This window comes from Entelurus aequoreus, linkage group LG09 (assembly GCF_033978785.1).
Source record: "Entelurus aequoreus isolate RoL-2023_Sb linkage group LG09, RoL_Eaeq_v1.1, whole genome shotgun sequence".
In the NCBI taxonomy this organism is placed as follows: domain Eukaryota; kingdom Metazoa; phylum Chordata; class Actinopteri; order Syngnathiformes; family Syngnathidae; genus Entelurus; species Entelurus aequoreus.
In genome coordinates, this window is record NC_084739.1 from 10,408,364 (window position 1) to 10,425,160 (window position 16,797).

The window sequence follows — 16,797 nt, forward strand, 5'->3', positions numbered from 1 at the left end:
ATAGACTGTATTTATGTTATTCACATGTGAATAATTCTGTATAATAGACTGTATTTATGTTATTCACATGTGAATAATTCTGTATAATAGACTGCATTTATGTTATTCACGTGTGAATAATGCTGTATAATAGACTGTATTTATGTTATTCACGTGTGAATAATTCTGGGGTAATATATGTTAGCTAACAATCACTGTAAACATTATCATTTAAGGGAAGAATGTAATACAAAATATATACAAAGTGTCAAGACAGAATAAACTCTCTGCTGCTGCAGCAACAGAGATACAGTCTAGGTCCCTATAAGGCTTAAGCCCTAAGATATATAGATATCTAATGTATTCATACATTGTTTATGTAGGATATACGCATGTATATGTAACATAATCATATTGTTTCTTGAATTTTAAAATAGCTGACCGTTTTTTTCCCCCTGATCTGGGATTATATTACCAGTTTTGGTCTCGGACATCTGGTCACTTTGATTGAAACTTTTATTAGTAGATTGCACAGTAGAGTACATATTCCGTACAATTGACCACTAAATGGTAACACCCGGATACGTTTTTCAACTTGATTAAATCGGGGTCCACGTAAATCAATTCATGGTAATTTGGTAATTTATAGCATATAAGAATATTATATTACTGTTAAGCAAACTATGAATAATAAAACACCCCAAAACATGTGTCCTTTATCATAGCTACACGTATGACAAAAAAACCGCGTGAAAATCAGTGGTATTCAGTGAGGTAAGATGAATTAAATGCGCTGACAGTTCATTGCTCCTGCCAAATGAATTGCACTGAGTGGAGCGGATCACCACTCCAAGATGGTGGCCCCGCGTCTCGTCAGCGCCAGTAGGCAGGAGCGCTCGATGCTGCGTACCCTTATAAGATGTCTATGCTTGGCCCCACACTGGGCGCTGGCCGATGACGTCACAAGAAGGCAAGGGAACGCAAGCGCCACGTCACAACAGTGCGACCACTTCCTGTCTGAGAGACCTTTCGTCTTTGTATCCCCGTGGCGGCAATAACTTCTACGCAAGTTTGAAGAATAATCATTACTGTTTTTATTTTTGCAGTCTTGGGAAGCCAAACTGGCTTACATTGGGTCATTCGTGTTCTTTAGACGGATTGTTGCGTGGCCTAAACGGTATTTTTCATCTAAAAGCCCGACCCCTGCTGTCCATGCAACAACACCACAGAGCAAACACAAGAGGAGAAGACACAAGAAGCCACCCGTGGATGATAATCTGTCCTGGGAGGAAAAGCTTGCCTCTGTGGTCACCCCATTGTGGAAGCTAAATTATGACGAGCAGCTTGAATTCAAGCAAAAACAGCAGGAGAAGATACTGGCAGAACTTTCTGGTTATCTTCATTCCCAAACCACTTCCGGTGAGATCACCTTCCCCGTCTTGCCTATACTGCCATCTCCAGTTAGGGACGGGTACCGCAACAAGTCAACCTTCTCTGTCAACAATGGGGTGGATGGAAATCCAAAGACTGTTGGATTTTATGTAGGCAGAGGCAGGTATGGAAACATTGTCTGCGTCAATGGAGACCGCCTAATCAACATGCCCGAAAAGCACAAACAGGTCGCCAGATGTTACCAGGAGTTCATCCGACGGTCTCCCTTGGAGCCGTGCCTCCTCTTCCACGCGGGGGGTCACTGGAGGGAGGTCACGGTGAGGACCAACGCGGCGGGCCACACCATGGCTGTCGTCTACTTCCACCCGCAGGCGCTCAGGCCGGAGCAAGTCGCGGTCCACAAGGCCGAGTTGGCGGAGTTCTTCACGAGAGGCGAGGGTTCGGTGTGCCGGCTGGACTCGCTTTTCTTCCAAGAGAGTGCCATGACCCGGTGCACGCACGAGGACTCGCCTTACCAGCTCCTGTACGGTCGGACGCACATCCACGAAGAGGTAACTGGTGCGAATCCGGAAGTTGGCCCGCGTGTGCACAGATTTTCCTCCATGCGGCCCCTGAGCTAAAATGACACCCCTGTTGTAGATATCCATCCATCCATCCATTTTCTACCGCTTATTCCCTTCGGGGTCGCGGGGGGAGCTGGAGCCTATCTCAGCTACAATCGGGCGGAAGGCGGGGTTGTAGATATATTAAAGTTAAAAAGTTAAAGTACCAATGATTGTCACACACACACTAGGTGTGGCGAAATTATTCTCTGCATTTGACCCATCACCCTCGATCAACCCCTGGGAGGTGAGGGGAGCAGTGAGCAGCAGCGGCGGCCGCGCCCAGGAATCATTTTTCGTGATTTAACCCCCAATTCCAACCCTTGATGCTGAGTGCCAAGCAGGGAGGTAATGGGTCCCATTTTTTTTCAATTGTCAGAGTGGAAAAAATAAGCTCCCACTATACACACTTACCTTCTTGAGACCTCCGAAAAATGCCTACCTCTTTAGGACCACCCTTTCTAGATATATAAAGATGAGTATTTACAACATTAGTAACATATGCATACTATGCAAATATAAAAAAAGGTTGTTGTGAAAAATGAGTTGGAAATTCACAAGAAAAAAGTCACAATTTCACAAGAAAAACTTTGAATTTTGGCAGTATTATAATAAAAGTCCTAAATTTACTCAACGCAAGTCAACATTTTTGCAAGAAAAACTGAACATTTGTGCAATATTATGATAAAAGTTGGAATTGTACTCAATAACAGTCGCAATTTTACAAGAAAAGCTTAACATTTTGGCAATGTTATGAAAAGAGTCGTAATTAGGTAGGTTATTACTCCCCATCTTTAAAAAGTTAAAACACATAATTAAGTTTTTTTACACGTGTTTTTAAAAAGCAGGTTTCAACCAAAAAAACATGCATAAATTAGTTTTTCAGTGCATGTAAACATACCAAGTGTGTGTGTATGGGGGCCCAGATTTGGGTCCAATACGCCCCTGCCTGTGTGACAACTTTCCGTTTATCATAAGACCATTTTTCTAATACTACCTTGAGAGAATATCTTTGTTAATGTTCCGAACTCCTACTACTACGTTGTTGGGAGTTACAATAGATGAAAGTCTATTTTGGGCCACTCACATTAATAACATAGTAACACAAATGAGCAGAAGCATCTCAATCATTAGAAGAAGTGCCTATTTTTTAACTAACACAACTACTAAGCAAGTTATACAATCCCTTGTATTGTCACATCTTGACTACTGCCCAGCAATCTGGTCTAATGCATCTAAACAAGAACTAAATAAAATCCAGTTTACCCAAAACAGAGCTGCCAGACTAGCTCTCCATTGCTCATTTAGGACCGGCATTGAGATCATGCATAATGAATTGTCATGGATGAGAGTTGGTGAAAAACTAGCTTGTAGGTTGATTCTATTTTTAAAAAAAAAAATCTATTCATACCATAAACCTGCTTATCTGTATTCTCAGCTGTTTGTTTGCAAGTGACAGTCACAACTATGGTACCAGGCTAGCCCTAAGATGTGCTCTAACCCGTCTTAAACCCAAAACTGATGTTTTGAAAAAGTATAAGGCAATCACTTACTGGAATCGACTTCCACAATATCTGGTATCAATCACCAGCATAGTGGGTTTTAAGAATAGACTAAGAGGAGAAGTATTGCGGAAAGGGATTATTCTAGATCAGACCTGGGCAAATCAAGGCCCGGGGGCCGCATGCGGCCCGTTAAGCTTTTCAATCTATCCCGTTGGACAGTCCCAAATAATTTTTTTTAGATTTTTAAGAATGATTGATTGATTGATTTATTGATAGAAACTTTTATTAGTAGATTGCACAGTACAGTACATATTCGGTACGATTGACCACTAAATGGTAACACCCGAATACGTTTTTCAACTTGTTTTAAGTCGGGGTCCACGTTAATCAATTCATGGTAGATGCAAACTGTAATTGCCATTATGATGTGCAGTGATGTTTTTAAATGACCATAAGTCTTGAACTATACAAAGTCTTTCAATAGTTGGAATCTGCGTTTTTGCATGTTGTGCTAGTTACTATGGTAATCTAATTAGTTACTATGGTAATCTAAGTCACAGCAGCTAAGACGAGGCACCAAGCAGTGTGGGTGGGGAGCGTTTCCACAGAGTGTTTCCACAGCGGCCAGCCTGAAATACGGGTGTCAGGGACAGAGGCGGAAGGAGATTTTTACAAGAAAGTTCTAAAGCTTAGTGATATATCAGATGTATCAGATAGTAGGTGTTTTTTTTTTTACCCTTTGCATTCATATTTCACTTTTGTTGCGTTTCGCTTGATTGTAAAATATGTCGATCAAGAAGGTGTGTGACGTTCTTATGTTTTCAATATTCAGTGTTCTATCGTTCATAGTTAATATTGTAAATCCCACATTCTTTATTTTCATGTACATTCTGGGTGTCTCATTATGTAAACATTTTTTTAATTCCATTCTGTTTTTTTTAAGGCGGTCTATCATAATGTTTTTAGCATTCAATCAGACAATATTGTGAGGTTTTGTATTAGTGTTCCTAAAAATCAGATATGCCGGCCCCCGGACACATTTTTTTCTCTAAATTTGCCCGCCCGAGTCAAAATAATTGCCCGGCCCTGTTCTAGATTGTACCTAATGTCATGACTGGTTTTATTGATTATCGACTATTTTATTGATTATGGGAAAAGCAGTAGAAAATGGATGGATGGTACTTTTTCGTCACTTATTGTTTGTCTTTGGTACACTAATGTGTATATTTTAGGCCATCGGTTCTTTGTTTTATTTTTGCAAAAATATATATATACATTTTTTATATTGCTCTTTTTATCTTTGGTATGAACATTATTATGTAAACTCGAAGTTATTGTTTTTGTTTTTTGTGGTTCTTTGTTGTTGCTATTTTTGTATGACAACATTTTATTATTTGATCACTTTGTACTGCATTGTAATCTTTTGTTTTGTGGTTGTGTGATGTTTTTTGCCTGGACCCCAGGAAGAATAGTCTCCACTGCGGTGTAGACTAATGGGGATCCTTAATAAACTACCGTATTTTTCGGAGTATAAGTCACTCCGGAGTATAAGTCGCACCGGCCAAAAATGCACAATAAAGAAGGAAAAAAACATATATAAGTCACACTGGAGTATAAGTCGCATTTTTGGGGGAAATTTATTTGATAAAACCCAACACCAAGAATAGACATTTGAAAGGCAATTTAAAATAAATAAAGAATAGTGAACAACAGGCTGAATAAGTGTACGTTATATGATGCATAAATAACCAACTGAGAACGAGCCTGGTATGTTAACGTAACATATTATGGTAAGAGTCATTCAAATAACTATAACATATAGAACATGCTATACGTTTACCAAACAATCTGTCACTCCTAATCGCTAAATCCCATGAAATCTTATACGTCTAGTCTCTTACGTGAATGAGCTAAATAATATTATTTGATATTTTACTGTAATGTGTTAATAATTTCACACATAAGTCGCTCCTGAGTATAAGTCGCACCCCCGGCCAAACTATGAAAAAAACTGCGACTTATAGTCCGAAAAATACGGTAAATTAAACTTGAACACAATTACGCAGAATAAGGCCTTGTTCTCAGAACAAAGTGAATTAAATCAGTTGACCAATTCCTTTCTTGACCAGGTGCTGGGCTTTCACTTCCGCATCTCGCCAGACGCCTTCTTCCAGGTGAACCAGGCCGCCGCTCATGTGCTCTACAGCACGGTAAGAGACCTATGTGTCCCCGGTTCTGAGGACAGAGGAGGGACGCTCCTTGACGTGTGCTGCGGCACAGGCGCCATGGGCATCACGGCGTCCCCCAAAGTGGACCGACTGGTCGGCGTGGAGCTCATAGAGCAGGCCGTGGAAGACGCCAGACACAACGCGGCCATCAATAAGCTCGACAAGTGTGAGTTCATCCCCGGTAAGGCAGAAGTCGTCCTCCCCGGCCTCGTGTCCCGCTTGAGCTCTGTGGACGGGGGGCGTCTCACCGCCGTGGTGAACCCGTCCCGCGGCGGCCTGCATTACAGAGTCATCAGGGCCTTGCGAAACCATTCTGCAATCCGCCGTCTGGTCTACGTGTCCTGTAAACCAGACGGCGAGGCAATGAGGAACTTCAGGGAGCTTTGTTGCGCGCCTGACCCAAAGAGGAAACTCACAGGGGAGGCTTTTGCCCCGAGTGTGGCGGTGCCTGTAGACATGTTTCCACATACAGAGCACTGTGAGCTGGTGATTCTTTTTGAGAGGTAGCCAATAGCATTTTTTTTTGTCATCAAAGGACCATGCCTTATATTGGGAACAGACACGGACCTTCCCCAAACTGTTTTGGAGAGCATATACACTACCGTTCAAAAGTTTGGGGTCACCCAAACAATTTTGTGGAATAGCCTTCATTTCTAAGAACAAGAATAGACTGTCGAGTTTCAGATGAAAGTTCTCTTTTTCTGGCCATTTTGAGCATTTTAATTGACCCCACAAATGTGATGCTCCAGAAACTCAATCTGCTCAAAGGAAGGTCAGTTTTGTAGCTTCTGTAACGAGCTAAACTGTTTTCAGATGTGTGAACATGATTGCACAAGGGTTTTCTAATCATCAATTAGCCTTCTGAGCCAATGAGCAAACACATTGTACCATTAGAACACTGGAGTGATAGTTTCTGGAAATGGGCCTCTATACGCCTATGTAGATATTGCACCAAAAACCAGACATTTGCAGCTAGAATAGTCATTTACCACATTAGCAATGTATAGAGTGTATTTCTTTCAAGTTAAGACTAGTTTAAAGTTGATTTTGATTGATTGAGACTTTTATTAGTAGGTTGCACAGTGAAGTACATATTCCGTACAATTGACCACTAAATGGTAACACCCGAATAAGTTTTTCAACTTGTTTAAGTCGGGGTCCACTTAAATTGATTCATGATACAGATATATACTATCATATATACTATCATCATAATACAGTCATCACACAAGATAATCACATTGAATTATTTACATTATTTACAATCAGGGGTGTGGAGGGGGGGATGGGGGGGGTATGGACATCAAGTAGTGGACATAGAGAGAGAGAGAGAGAGAGAGATCAGAAGGCAAAAGAAAAAGTATCTGCATTTGATTGTTTACATTTGATTATTAGCAATCCGGGGAGGGTGTTAGTTTAGGGTTGTAGCTGCCAGGAGGTGAACTTTTATTGCGGTTTTGAAGGAGGATAGAGATGCCCTTTCTTTTATACCTGTTGGGAGCGCATTCCACATTGATGTGGCATAGAAAGAGAATGAGTTAAGACCTTTGTTAGTTCGGAATCTGGGTTTAACGTGGTTAGTGGAGCACCCCCTGGTGTTGTGGTTATGGCGGTCATTATGGCGGTTATCTTCATTGAAAAGTACAGTGCTTTTCCTTCAAAAATAAGGACATTTCAATGTGACCCCAAACTTTTGAACGGTAGTGTAAATGTAAAAAATATATTTTTTTGTGAGATGAATGGTTCACTTTAGAGCTGCTGTAACCACTTTTGTCCACTTGATGACAGCATTTCACCAGAGTGCTTCCTCATGTAAGCCATTCATTTCAACTCACTAAATGCCTTGATGGCAGTGTTTTTTTTTAAACTTTGGTTAATAATGGGATTTATTTGCTTGTCTTGTCCTAGATGGAGTTCATATCAAACTGAATTTGATATTACACAACCACAAGGGTTGTTAACCTGACACACTTCTTCTTTTGGTTATGTAAAAGAGTGACAGGCCAGCCGACTAAAGGGCACAGTTGCAGAATGCTGGTCCCAGTGAGTCAGACGACTATCGCCAGTCATGTATGACATCATGGGGTTACTTGTGTTTGCAGCCGCTGGCAATATCTGATTATTGAGATATTTTGTAGATAAAGTGAAGTTATCAACATTCAATTTCATCTTAGACATATACAGTCTGGTGAAGCGTGACAAGTCAATACACCACAAAAGATTAAAGATGCATTTCTGTCCTGGCTACTCAGTGCAATATGGAGTCGACAATACCAGTGAAAGAACAGACGCTACCCCAAAAAATGAGCTGAGTCAATGTGGAGACACTCGCCCATTGTTCTGACCTTCGTTTTGTAACGTGCTTTTTTCATGCATGCTTTTATTTTGACATGAAAGCGCGGTGGCGCCTGTGGTGGAGATTTTTTGACATGAAAGAGCCCGATGGCCATGTTGGGAGCATGAAAGAGTCTTGGAAGTCAGCTGTCACATTTCTGCTGAAAGCTGCATAGTACAACCTGTTGTCAGCTTTGTGGCGTTCGCCTTTTGGACCGCATCGTCACTTCCAAAGCAGAGATCTTGCCCACCTTCCATACTTCCTTCCCCACTGCGGCTTTTCAAGTTGAGGGTGAGTACACAACATTTATTGTCTTATGTTTTACTTTTTGCCAGTACAGTTAATAATGTTGAACTGTTACTTAAAAGTCTGTATAGTTGATCATTTAATAAACATTTGATGAGGTCCGCTTGACACTGGAACACAGTATTTCAATTTACATTGATTCCTATGGTAAAATTGATTTTAAACCAGCGCCATTCAACTGGGGGCCTAATCTGAATTAGACAAATATATGGAGGGGCCCTGTTGTATACACAAACTTGAACCACTGTAAACACATTGGCAGATCCTTGCATGGACATTTAAACGTTGCAAACAGTGAACACTGGGGTCCAAACTTGTGATTTATCACTGAGGCGTTCCTCAAGGCACCAATTGAAGTCCTCTCCTTTTTGGCAGTTACATTTCCCCCCCTGTAATAGGATATATGTAATTAAAATGTTGCTGTAGCTCAGTGCTTCTCTGTAACATCCCCATTACCCAAACATTTTGTGCACTGTAACTACAAAAAGTCATTTGTCTATAAAATTGTTATAAGTACACCTCTGCAAAAGGTTGTATATATATTTATATATATATATATATATATATATATATATATATATATATATATATATATATATATATGTATGTATGTATGTATGTATGTATGTATGTATGTATGTATGTATGTATGTATGTATGTATGTATGTATGTATGTATGTATGTATGTATGTATGTATGTATGTATGTATGTATGTATGTATATATACATATACATATATACATATATGTATGTATATACATATGTATATATATATATGTGTATATGTATATATATATATACATATACTTATATATACATATATATATGTATGTATATACATATGTATATACATATGTATATATATATATGTGTATATGTATATATATATATATACGTATACTTATATATACATATATGTATATATATATATGTATATACATACATATATACATATATATATATATATATATATAATATATATATGTATGTGTATATATATACATATACTTATATATACATATATGTATGTATATATATATGTATATATATATATATGTATATATATATATATATACATATATATATATATATATGTATATATATATGTATATATATATATATGTATATATGTATGTATATATATATATGTATATATATATATGTGTATATATATATATATATATATATATATATATGTGTATATATATATATACATATACTTATATATACATATATGTATGTATGTATATACATACATACATATATATATATATATATATATAATATAAAAATATTTTATATATATAATATATATATATATATATAAATATTTTATATATATATATATAATATATATATATATATACATACATATATATACATATATGTATGTATATATATATATATACGTATATGTATGTATACATATGTATATACATACATACATATATATATATATATATATATATATATATATATATATATATATATATATATATATATATATATATATATATATATATATATATATATAAATATTATATATATATATATATATATATATATATACACTATCGTTCAAAAGTTTGGGGTCACCCAAACAACTTTGTGGAATAGCATTCATTTCTAAGAACAAGAATAGACTGTCGCGTTTCAGATGAAAGTTCTCTTTTTCTGGCCATTTTGAGCGGTTAATTGACCCCACAAATGTGATGCTCCAGAAACTCAATCTGCTCAAAGGAAGGTCAGTTTTGTAGCTTCTGTAACGAGCCTAACTGTTTTCAGATGTGTGAACATGATTGCACAAGGGTTTTCTAATCATCAATTAGCCTTCTGAGCCAATGAGCAAACACATTGTACCATTAGAACACTGGAGTGATAGTTGCTGGAAATGGGCCTCTATACACCTATGTAGATACTGCACCAAAAACCAGACATTTGCAGCTAGAATAGTCATTTACCACATTAGCAATGTATAGAGTGTATTTCTTTAAAGTTAAGACTAGTTTAAAGTTATCTTCATTGAAAAATAAGGACATTTCAATGTGACCCCAAACTTTTGAACGGTAGTATATATATATATATATATATATATATATATATATATATATATATATATATATATATATATATGTATGTATGTATGTATGTGTGTATATATATATATATATATGTGTGTACACTACCATTCAAAAGTTTGGGATCACATTGAAATGTCCTTATTTTTGAAGGAAAAGCACTGTACTTTTCAATGAAGATAACTTTAAACTAGTCTTAACTTTAAAGAAATACACTCTATACATTGCTAATGTGGTAAATGACTATTCTAGCTGCAAATGTCTGTTTTTTGGTGCAATATCTACATAGGTGTATAGAGGCCCATTTCCAGCAACTATCACTCCAGTGTTCTAATGGTACAATGTGTTTGCTCATTGGCTCAGAAGGCTAATTGATGATTAGAAAACCCTTGTGCAATCATGTTCACACATCTGAAAACAGTTTAGCTCGTTACAGAAGCTACAAAACTGACCTTCCTTTGAGCAGATTGAGTTTCTGGAGCATCACATTTGTGGGGTCAATTAAACGCTCAAAATGGCCAGAAAAAGAGAATTTTCATCTGAAACTCAACAGTCTATTCTTGTTCTTAGAAATGAAGGCTATTCCACAAAATTGTTTGGGTGACCCCAAACTTTTGAACGGTAGTGTATGTGTGTGTGTATATATATATATATATATATATATATATATATATATATATATATATATATATATATATATATATATATATATATATATATATATATATATATATATATATATATATATATATATATATATATATATATATATATATATATGAATATATATATATATATATATGAATATAATGTCTGTAACAAAAGTATTTAAAGTGCATCAATTTACCTGGAAAAAAAAAAATCTTACATAAACTATAACTATAAATTTTTGATCAACTTGAACCATTTGACACTGAAAATTCAAATTCAATACATTTAATAAATATTAATACATTGAAATTGATCAGCAACGTTAATTTAGGAGAACAATATATTAAAACACTTGAAACGAAACAAAAAAGAGAATTCATGTTGGGGTCTAGATTAAAGGCTATCCAATGAGCACGCTACGTACTGTACATTTTTTCAAAGTGGGGTTTGAAGCATGGTACTGCATGACATTGATAAAAGCATGTTCCGGGGTCACACGTGTCCCTCCCTGGCTTCACACTCTTACCCACTATTTGAGAAGCACTGCTGTAGCTTGTTGACATCAGATGAGGTCAGTAGTCATTTAACGTCTTGAGTTATACTAGTAGTGTTCCTCAAGGGTCCGTTTTAGCTCCTATTTTTCATGATTAGGACTATTTGGGACATTTTTTGCGGCGGAAACACTTGGGCGCTGTCATAGAGATGATCTTTTACGCACTTTTTGGCAGAAGGTCCTTAAAATCCGCACAGCGCTCCTGTAACTCTGACAAAATAGACCAAAATCCAATGTCTACTGTAGAGGACGCTGGTTCTCTGGAATATACAAAATAATAATAGTGAAGGGAGAAGAAAAGTTCAACATTGGCGACTACAAAGCCATATTTAAGAAATAATTTTTCTCAGTCATATCTTTTTACCATCATGATTGTTACATGTTTTAATACAGAAAGAGATTTACATTGTTTTATTCCACTGTCAAGTTTGTTCCATTAACTAACACCTCTGATTGAAATACTTATTTCCATTGTCACTGTTCTAAATCTAGATGTATTAAAGATATGTTATTTTCAGATTATAATTACTTTCTCTTTTTACAAATCTGTTTTGAATGTTTGGTAGAATTGCTGCATGTGCTTTGTACAGGATTTTTAGGATATTATACTCTGCCAGTTCATGACATTTTAATACATTTAACTGTTTGGATATTGGGTTTGTGGGTTCCTTGTATGCATTTCCTTACGGCTCTCTTCTGCAGAAGGATGATTGGATTTAAATATGTTTTACAGGCACTATACCTCACTTCCATACAGTATGTGTTAATATGGAACAATTAATGAGTTATACAAAATATACAATGCCTTTTGACTCAGCATATCCTTCACTTTGTGTAAAATAGCAATAGTTTTAGGTACTTTAGTCTTTGTATCATTTACATGTGATTTCCATGACAAATGTTCATCAATCAAAAAACCCCAAAACTTGATCTCTTGTGTTCTTTGACATATAATGACCCATCCACACTTTTCCTACTACTGCAAATAAATCATACATTTCATTGTACTGGTATTCAGGAAAAATCTATTTACATCAAAATCATCTTTTAATTTTGACAAATTCATTTTCCACCACCTCTAACACATTAGCAATATTTTGTCCTGAATAAAATAAGGCAGTTTAAAACAAAATCATAGTAAAGATCTTGGCGATCCAAAAGGCTCCCGCTTATAGAACTGTTAAAAAAAAAGTCAAAGTGTATATTGTATACTACTGTGTACTAGTGTTGTCCCGATACCAAAATTATTTTGATACTTTTCGATACTTCTCTAAATAAAGGGGAACCACAACAAATTGCATTATTGGCTTTATTTTAACAAAAATATGTTTCTAATTGCAGTTTTGTCCTTAAATAAAATAGTGACCATACTAGACAAGTTGTATTTTAGTAGTAAGTAAGCGAACAAAGGCTCCTAATTTGTCTGCTGACATATGCAGTAACATATTGTGTCATTTTCCATTCTATTATTTTGTCAACATTATTAAGGACAAGTGCTAGAAAATGAATTATTAATCTACGTGTTCATTTACTGTTAATATCTGCTTACTTTCTCTTTTAACATGTTCTATCTACACTTCTATTAAAATCTAATAATCATTTATTCTTCTGTTGTTTGGATACTTTACATTAGTTTTGGATGATACCACACATTTGGGTATCAATCCGATACCAAGTCGTTACAGGATCATACATTGGTCATATTCAAAGTCCTCATGTGTCCAGGAACGTATTGCCCGAGTTCATAAACATACATTTTTTTTAAACGAAAGAAGATGTTGTAATGGCAAAAAATATTGACGTAATCATAGTATTATCGACTAGATTAGATTAGATTAGATTAGAACAGTGCAATCACAGTGCAATAAATTTTCATGACATGGTCACTACTGCCTAGTTGGGGACCGGTACTTTCTAGAGGCGGTATAGTACCTAATATGATTCATTAGTATCGCGGTACTATACTAATACTGGTATACCGTACAACACTAATGTATACTATGTACAGCTACTCAGGCAAATTCTATTGTTGCTGTAGACGGCCATATCTTCTGTACATATACATCTCATGTCTTATTTGTTATGTTTATTTGTACTTTCAACGCTTAAATCTGTAGATCACCTTCAGAGCTATCCGTCATTTATACATTTTTTTTGTTTTTTTGGGGCAATGATAGTTTAAAGTAAAACAAAAAAACTGCCTATATTGCAGCTTTGTGTTACTAGTGTCAATTAGGGTTGTACGGTATACCGATACTAGTATAGTACCGTGATACTAATGAATCATATTCGGTACTATACCGCCTCTGAAAAGTACCGGTCCCGCGCCCCCCGTCGTCTTCACGTCGTGTCATTGCTGGTTTTACGAGCAGAGGAGCATGTTCGGCAGCGCACAATCACGGAGTACTTACAAACAGACAGTGTGTAGACAAAAAAGGGAGAACGGACGCATTTTGGCTTAAAAACTAACGATAAAGGTGAAGTTATAACACTGAAACGCCCTCAGGAAGAGGTGCTTCAAGGCTAAAGTCCAGCCCCAGTTGTCAGTGTTTTAGCTACTTCTAAATCACTAATCATCGCCTCCACGGCGACAAATAAAGTAAGTTTCTTATAAGTATCATCCCTGCAGGACGAGGAATAGCTAAACATGCTTCACGACACACCGTAGCTCACCGACGTCAAAATGTAAACAAACGCCATTGGTAGATCTACACCTAACTTTCACTGTAATGATACCAAGTGCAAAAGCGTATCTAGTCGATATTTGTTGGCATCACATCTTTCGTTTTTTTTTAAATTTATGTCATGTTTATAAACTCAGTAAATACGTCCCTGCACACATGAGGACTTTGCATGACATAACTACTTGGTATCGGATCGATACTTAAATTTGTGGTATCATCCAAAACTAATGTTAAGTATCAAACAACAGAAGAATAAGTGATTATTAAATTTTAACAGAAGTGTAGACAGACCATGTTAAAAGATAAAGTAAGCAAATATTAACAGTAAATGAACAAGAAGATTAATAATTAATTTTCTACCACTTGTCCTTAATAATGTTGACAACATATTAGAATGGAAAATGACACAATATGTTACTGCATATGTCAGCAGCTAAATTAGGAGTCTTTGTTTGCTTACTTACTAAAAAAAGACAAGGACAAACTTGCAATAAGAAACGTGTTTAATGTACCTTAAGATTTTTTTTGTTAAAATAAAGCCAATAATGCAATGTTTTGTTGTTGCCCTTCATTTAGAGAAGTATCGAAAAGTATCAAAATAATTTTGGTATCGGGACAACACTAGTACACAGTAGTATACAATATACAGTATTGACTTTTTTTTGTTTTTGTTAACAGTTCTATAAGTGGGGGCCTTTTGGATTGCCAAGATCTTTATTATGATTTTGTTTTAAACTGCCTTATTTTATTCAGGAAAACATATTGCAAATGTGCTAAGAGGTGGTTGAAAATGAATTTGTCAAAATTAAAAGATGATTTAATGGAAATAGATTATTCCTGAATACTAGTACAATGAAATGGATGATTTTTTTGCAGTAGTAGGAAAAGTGTGGATGGCTCATTATGTGTCGAAGGAGTTGAGATTCAAAGAACACAAGAGATCAAGATTTTGGGGTTTTTTGATCAATGAACATTTGTCATGGATATCACATGTAAATGATACAGAGGTCAAAGTACCTAAAACTATTGCTATTTTACACAAAGTGAAGGATATGCGTAGTCAAAAAGCATTGTATATTTTGTCCTAAATAATACTGACAAAATAATAAAATGGAAAATAATGACACAATATGTTACTGCATATGTCAGCAGCTAAATTAGGAGCCTTTGTTTTCTTACTTACTAATAAGACAAGTTGTCTTGTATGTTCATTATTTTATTTAAGGATAAACTTGCAATAAGAAGTAGAGATATTATCGGCCGATAAATGCTTTAAAATGTAATATCGGAAATTATCGGTATCGTTTTTTTTATTATCGGTATCGTTTTTTAAAAAATGTGTTTATTTTTATTAAATCAACATAAAAAACACAAGGTACACTTACAATAAGTGCACCAACCCAAAAAACCTCCCTCCCCCATTTACACTGTTGTTTCTTTCTGTTATTAATATTCTGGTTCCTACATTATATATCAATACAGTCTGCAGGGATACAGTCCGTAAGCACACATGATTGTGCTGGTCTACTAATAGTACTAACCTTTAACAGTTAATTTTACTCCTTTTCATTCATTACTAGTTTCTATGTAACTGTTTTTATATTGTTTTACTTTCTTTATTATTCTAGAAAATGTTTTTAATTTACTTATCTTATTTTATTGTATTTTTTTAAAAAGGACCTTATCTTCACCATACCTGGTTGTCCAAATTAGACACAATAATGTGTTAATTCCACGACTGTATATATTGGTATCGGTAATTTAAAGGCCTACTGAAATGAATTTTTTAAAATTTAAACGGGGATAGCAGATCCATTCTACGTGTCATACTTGATCATTTCGCGATATTGCCATATTTTTGCTGAAAAGATTTAGTATAGAACAACGACGATAAAGTTTGCAACTTTTGGTCTGATTAAAAAAAGCCTTGCCCCTACTGGAAGTAGCGTGACGACACCGGAGAAAGGGCTGCTCACATTTTCCTATTGTTTACACCAGCAGCGAGAGAGATTCGGACCGAGAAAGCGACGATTACCCCATTAATTTGAGCGAGGATGAAAGATTTGTGGATGAGGAACGTGAAAGTGAAGGACTAGCGTGCAGTGCAGAACGTATCTTTTTTCGCTCTGACCGTAACTTAGGTACAAGCTGGCTCATTGGATTCCACACTCTCTCCTTTTTCTATTGTGGATCACGGATTTGTATTTCAAACCACCTCGGATACTATATCCTCTTGAAAATGAGAGTCGAGAACGCGAAATGGACATTCACAGTGACTTTTATCTCCACGACAATACATCGGTGAAGCACTTTAGCTACTGAGCTAACGTGACAGCATCGGGCTTAACTGCATATAGAAACAAAACAAATAAGTCCCTGACTGGAAGGATAGACAGAAGATCAACAATACTATTTAACCATGGACATGTAACTACACGGTTAATGCTTTCCAGCTTGGCGAAGCTTAGCAACGCTGTTGCTA

General features: G+C 35.9%; 3 protein-coding genes across 4 annotated transcripts in view; 2 read left to right on the forward strand and 1 right to left on the reverse strand.

Moving 5' to 3' along the window:
* The window catches only part of cuedc2 (CUE domain containing 2), a 466,641-nt gene that overhangs the window by 267,468 nt on the left and 182,376 nt on the right, over nt 1–16,797 (reverse strand). The window lies entirely within an intron of this gene.
* trmt2b (tRNA methyltransferase 2 homolog B) lies at nt 1,065–6,970 on the forward strand (the record flags this gene model as incomplete). Its single annotated transcript, XM_062059617.1, has 2 exons — nt 1,065–1,922; nt 5,608–6,970. Coding segments are annotated over 2 exons (1,464 nt in total), but the record flags the coding sequence as incomplete, so codon positions are not given.
* Nucleotides 8,136–16,797, forward strand: part of scdb (stearoyl-CoA desaturase b) — a 39,833-nt gene continuing 31,171 nt past the window's right edge. The window contains exon 1 of one of the 2 annotated variants that reach the window (XM_062058028.1): nt 8,136–8,332. The gene's annotated coding sequence lies outside the window, so the exon portion shown is untranslated. The remainder of the gene's footprint in view (nt 8,333–16,797) is intronic. The other variant, XM_062058027.1, reaches the window with a different exon arrangement.